Source organism: Acomys minous, assembly GCF_964271855.1.
Source record: "Acomys minous genome assembly, chromosome: 2".
In the NCBI taxonomy this organism is placed as follows: domain Eukaryota; kingdom Metazoa; phylum Chordata; class Mammalia; order Rodentia; family Muridae; genus Acomys; species Acomys minous.
This window is the reverse complement of record NC_140484.1, coordinates 136,653,016-136,659,407: the sequence shown is the minus strand read 5'-3', so window position 1 is coordinate 136,659,407 and position 6,392 is coordinate 136,653,016. Positions and strand designations below refer to the sequence as shown.

The 6,392-nt window shown below is 41.9% G+C and overlaps 1 protein-coding gene and 1 pseudogene across 2 annotated transcripts; both read right to left on the bottom strand.

The window, feature by feature from the left end:
- Positions 1 to 745: 745 nt before the first annotated feature.
- OR56B4 (olfactory receptor family 56 subfamily B member 4) lies at positions 746 to 1,711 on the bottom strand (the record flags this gene model as incomplete). The annotated part of the gene is made up of 1 exon (XM_084752681.1): positions 746 to 1,711. One exon carries the CDS (start codon positions 1,709 to 1,711, stop codon positions 746 to 748), a length of 966 nt encoding a protein of 321 aa, XP_084608807.1.
- A 403-nt stretch (positions 1,712 to 2,114) lies between these two features.
- LOC311581433 (large ribosomal subunit protein uL18-like) lies at positions 2,115 to 3,044 on the bottom strand (annotated as a pseudogene). Its single transcript has one exon. The product of its transcript is annotated as a large ribosomal subunit protein uL18-like (transcript).
- Between the last annotated feature and the right edge of the window lie 3,348 nt (positions 3,045 to 6,392).

Below are 6,392 nucleotides of genomic sequence, written 5' to 3'. Positions count from 1 at the left end.
GATTACAAGCATGTGCCACTGCACTATGCACTCACTTATAAGTGGATATTAACTGCAAAGTAAAGGATAGTTATGCTACAATCCATAGACCCAAAGAGGCTAAGTGACAAGAAGGGCTCAAGGGAGGGTGCAAGAATACCCTGGTAGGGGAAATAGACTAGGTAGGTAGGGATGGGAACAGGAGGGATATCAGGAGGGTGCTGGAAGTGTGGAAGGAGAAAGTACTGGGAGAGATGACTGGAATGGGGCATTTAGGGACAATGTGGAAGCCTAGTACAGTGGAAACTTCATGGGACCTATGAGGGTGACTCTACTGAGGACTCCTAATAATGGAGGATACAGGGTTTGAACCAGCCATCTTCTGTAACCAGGCACGGATTCCAGTGGGGGGATTGGGACACCAACCCAGCCACAAAACCTGTCCTGACTGCAGGATGTGTTGGGGCAATAGCGGCTTAGAGCTTGTGGGCGTGGCCAACCAATCACTGAGCTAACTTGAAGCCCATTTTCCACATCTGCAGAATTTACAAAGAGCTACACTTGCATCATAGGGTATCACAGGAAGTGAGAATTAACATTTATGAGAAGCCTCCAGTAGCACTTTGAATGTGCAGTGCACTATCCAAAGTAGATGAGCTTGAGTTGATGGCCCCTAGACATTGGGAGAGATTGAATCTTAACAAGGTATTATGGGCTTTCTTTTTCCTGAAATACTGTGTTTAGTGTTCTGGCATATATAGTCGGTTTACTTCCTGGACACATACTCACTCAAGCCAAGCACCTTCCGGAAACCCAGCCTCAGCTCCTGGGTCCTGAGGGCATAGACCATGGGGTTAAGAGACGGGGGCACAACAATGTGCAGCACATTGAGGAGAACAGGGATAAGGGGAACCTTTCTTCCTGCTAGGTGAGTGACGGAAACTACAACAATAGCTGTGTAGTAAAACAGAATGAGAATGAGGTGGGAGCTACAGGTACTGAGGGCCTTAGATACTGCTTCAGTGGAGTTCAGCCTCAGCACTGAGCGAACAATCAAAGCATAGGAAGCAACGACCAGAATCATGTCACTTCCAACCACAAGCCAGGCCAAGACCAACTGGTAGAACCTGTTGACCATGATGTCATCACAGGCCAGACTGATGACCCCCAAGTTGGAGCAAAGGCAGTGATCGATTTCATTCCTGGAGCAGTATTGTCTCTGGGCAGCTAGTACGGGCACCGGGATGGTTAACAGGCCATTTCTGAGCATCATGGATAGTGAGGCTTTGATTATAAAAGGCTGAGTGACTATGGCAGGGTACCGAAGAGGATAACAAATGGCTACATATCTATCCACTGCCATGCACAGGAAAATGCCTGATTCCATGCACATAAAAGAGTGGATAGCATAGATCTGAGAAAAGCACTCGGGGAGGCTGATGGCCTTGGCATCAAACCACAGAATGGCCACGATCTTGGGCATGCTGGTGGTAGCCAAACCAATATCTACTGAAGCCAAGATACCAAGAAATTGATACATTGGCTGATGCAGGTTAGGCTCACGGTAGATAGTGATCAAGACAAGGAGATTAGCACCAAGAGCTACAATGTAAAGCAAAGCCATAGGCAAGGAGAACCAGTGCTGGAACTCATGAATGCCCGGGAATCCCAGCAGGATGAACTCGGACACTTGGAACTCTGAGCTGTTGATTGTACGAAGGGCAGTACCCATTTCATAGGCTGCCTAGTTGTTCTCAGCATCTGCCTGTGGATTAAGAGGAAACAGAAAAAGACTGTTGTTATCTAGGCTGAAGGTAGGGACATAGGTCTCATCCATAACGTTGTGGTTTTTTGAATATACTGAATTTTCAATAAGACTTTTAGAAAAGTTCCAGATAGGAACAAAAGGACCCAAATGTTTATTGTTTTGGTTATCTTTCTCCCAGCTTCTGTTTGTGGTTTTTACATGCTGTGAAATATCCACTTAATTTACTATATATATTTAAAACATTTATATTTACATTCTATTATACAAACAAGTAGCAGTTATAGGATATTATTTTTCCTCATACATTTTTACCGATATTCATTTTTGAATGACTATTATTTTTTTTTTAGCTGCTTGGCCAATAAGTTTATTGTCTTTATGAAAAAAAATCTTCATAGAAAATTGCTTTAGCTCTCTGCAACTGATTCCGGAGCTCTGAGGAAGCTTGCCTTCTTTTCAGCAACCCAATCTTTATTTTGGGCAAGGGATGTTTTGGGACAGTTCCACCTCTTCTTCTTCGCTTCTCTCTTGGGCTTCTTCTCATAGACTGGCTTCTTTCGGATAGCAGCATGAGCTTTCTTGTACGTCTCCTCCATCATGTCTGGAGTGATGTTGTTCTTTATGTTCAGAGAGAACTGTTTCTTATATGCATCTTCATCTTCCTCCATTAGGTATCTCATGTATGCAGCATTCTGACCCATGATGTGCTTCCGATGTACCTCTGCATTGAACTCCTTGCTTTCAGAGTCATAACTGGGGAATCGTTTGGTACTGTGAGGGATAGACAAGCCTCCACCCACAGCTCCCTACAGGGCCCCCAAACTTTATTGCCAGTTGTAGTTCGGGCAAGACCTGCATCCAAATAGCAAGTGAAAGGCACCTGGCTGACCATCAATGCTTTCCACATTGTATTCATCTCCAGTCACCTCCACGTGGCCTTCGTAGATCTTGTCCATGCTAAACCAATTGAGAAGCCTGTGGGCCAGCAGCAGGCCAGTGCAGTAGGCTGCGGCATAATTTGTCAGGCCAATTTTCACACCGTATTTTGTCAGTGCATGCGCATATGCTGCACAGACCATCATGTCCCCTTCTATATGGGCATACACAGTCTGGCAGGTGATGCCTCTGTTAGTGACTTGGACTATCATCCTGTACTTGGATGTGCTGTACTTATTTTTGTCCTCATCAGCAGTCATTTCTGGGCAGAGTAGTCAGTTTTACCCTCTTTCTGCCTTTTAAATCTCACTTGGTATCTCTTAAAGCAGGCCTTATTATTGACAACTTTCACGAACCCCATCCTGAGGAACAGACCCTCACAACCACGGCTCCACCCAGACCTCGACTATTAATTCTTAACGATTGACCTCTTGGCTTCTAACGTAACTAATTTAAATAGAATTTTGCTATTAATGTGAGGTATGTAAACAAATCGATCTGAATAATGGATTCTCCTTCTTTCATCAAATGATTATTATGTCTCTTTTGTCATATAGTGAAAGCACCAATAAACACACATGTGTGTGCACATCGACACACACTCACAGAGCACAATTCTATTTTGGGAATCTCCTGTTTCTGTATCTGGTTATTTTTGTGTAAATATCAGTAAGTTTAATACAGATGAAGTTTCATACCTTTCACTCTTCTGTTCATTTTAGTTCCCATTTTCAAGATTGACTTCAGAGTTTCTGTGTTGATTCATAAAATAGCGTTGTTTGTTTAGAGTTACGTATGGATGAATTTTGGGAAAAGAGGCACTTTTGCATCAAATCATTCATTCACAAACATGGATCACTTCTTCCATTATTTACATTTAAAAAAATTTGTATTGGTTGGCAGGAGTAGGCAAGCGTGTTTGCTGCTCTTCTAAGAAGTGGAGTTCGATTTTCAGCATTCACTCACATCAGGGTGCTCACACAGACCTGTAATTCCAGGTCCAGGGGATTTGACACCTTTTATTTGGCCTCTGAGAGCACATCCCCTTACTCCATGCATGTACACACACACACACACATACACACACACACACACACACACACACAAACCTTCAGAATGTTGTGCTGTGATATTCTTATAATTATTAATATTTTGAGATTTTAAAAAATCAAATATGATTATTTTTCTATATAATGTATTTAAAGATACATTTTCCCTGACATATGATCATCTGTTGAGCTGAACTTTTTTATTCTAATTTTTGTTATTTCTTTTTGAATTCATTAACTTTGGTATACTTGTGCTGATTCTATTTTATATTTATGTTTTTATTTTTTGAGATAGAATCTCATATAACCTAAGTTGGCCTAAAATTGGCTCTGTATCCAAAGATGACTTTAAACTCGTCATCCTCTTGCCTTCAGTGCTCAAGTGCTGGGACTATAGGATTGTGCCGTCATGTGCAACTCATTTTGTGCTCCCTTTGGTAGTTTTGTGATTTTGTTTTTTATTTTGTATCAAGTAAACATTACTGCTGGTTAAAAGTACCTTATTGGCATAGGCATGAGGATAAGTCATAGAGACTTTGCTGGACAAAGTTCCAGAGACTTCCAGCTGTCCAACACAATCTCTAGACATCTAGAACAGCTGTTGAGGCTTTGCTTAGCAAAGTTCCAAGGATTTCCAGCTGATCACCACTGCCCTTAAATATTATATATAGTCCAGGTGTGATTTTGTTTAGAAATCTACTATTTCTCCTAAAACTACTTTTATCTCTTTATTTCCCAACCCTAAGGAAAAATCATACAGGGAACATGTTTTCCCACAGAGAGTATTGAAAGAGGGCATCTGGCCAAAGGCTTGAGACAGTGATAGAGTTTTTTGCTCTGACTGTGAGCACCTAAGCAGAAACTGCATGAAAGAAAGTTAAGACCTGGGCATAACAGTACCTGGCTAGATACTGTTACTTGTAGAAACATTTCTTTAGAATCTGGTTTGAGGCACTAGAAGGTGGGCTTGGAACATCACGCTTTACAGATATTTTAAAATAGAGTACCCCTTGGCAGTTAGCCTAGGCTTGGATAGCACACCTATTGGTTTGGGACTGGGAATAGGTCAAGTTTTTTCTTTATTAGAGAACATTTAGCTCAAGCTATATTGCTATGACAATCTTGTAAACACAATGGCTTTAGCCCTGGGAAATTTATTATTAAACTTTCCTAAATATTGTTTAAGAAGTAATAATCAGGTTATACTGACTGTTGTTTGGAAATTAATTGATTTTTGTTGTATGCTCTGTTGTATACAGAGCTTTTTTTTTTATATCCTTGATACGCTGTTGATTTTGTCCTAGTGATTTTAAAAGACGGTGTAATCTATAATGGGAAAAAATTGAACTTCTTTTCAATAAAATACTGGGGTTGGCCCAAGAAGAATGGGCAAACAAGTAACAGACATGAGAGAGTAAGCTAGAGTGAGATGGGGAACAGCAAGAGAGATGCATGGATGGGGAACAGCAAGAGATAATGCATAGATGGGGAACAGCAAGAGAGATGCATAGATGGGGAACAGCAAGAGAGATGCATGGATGGGGAACAGCAAGAGCGATGGATGAATGGGGAACAGCAAGAGAGATGCATAGATGGGGAACAGCAAGAGAGATGCATGGAAGGGGAAGAGCAAGAGAGATGGATAGATGGGGAACAGAAGGGAGATAGAAATATGGGGAACAGCAAGCAAGATGACAGTTAGACAGATGTGGAACAAGCAAGAAGAGAGAAAGAAAGAAAGAGAAGCAAAGCAAATGTGGAAGGCAGAGATGAGACCTGTAGTCAGGAGACCAGGATTTAACTACAAGATATGGATTCTACCACCTCACTTCTCAGAGATCAGGACAGAGCTACAGGGCAGGGGCTCCTCCTCTCCTCACCTCTGCACTTGCAGGCCCTCCCTGGGCTTACTTACCTCTTCAGGAGGCTGTGAGGAGGCTGTTAAAGGGCCCTGCAGCAGCTTCTGCTTCCCATGCTACAGTGACCTGTGTTCACCACCACACAGTACATATCCCTTCCTCAGATCTGCAGCCTGGCGGTTTAGTGTAACTCCCCAAGTTGCCCGCTTCCGATGTGCTAATTGCCAGGCTTTCTTTATTCTGCCCCCAAGAGCCCAATGCTTTAACTGTTGCCTTGGGAATAAGACTCAAACACTATAGGCCTAGAATATAGCTCTAGTGTCAGGAGCAGCTTCGCAGATCACTTTTCACTCCAGGATCCTCAGGCTTCAATTCACTCCAGTCTCTACAATCACTCTCCATGCACAGGAAAGCTCCCCTAGTTACTGGAAGGTTCCGAAAGCTCTTTCTCTGTCAAGATTGTTATCTTTGGTCGACATCTCTTCTGAAGACCACACTCTGTTTTACTTCTTATTTGCGTTCTGCAGACTTTTAAATCTTACTGCCATTTCTTTTGTCTTAAGTTCTTCTGCATTGTTCTTGCTAAGAACCTCAAAGTGCGAAAGTAATGGATATACTTTAGAACTTGGAATTACTGAAATCCTTTCCCTGTCTATCAGTTCCTTCAATCTAAGACTATTTCCTCTCTTTTATGACAAGTGCTTAAATTAGAATAAAGAGCGATAAGATTCTTCTCCTTGACAGAAACTCTAGTCTGTTTTCGCCAATCAACCTATTTTGAAAAGAAATGAAGTTCTTTAT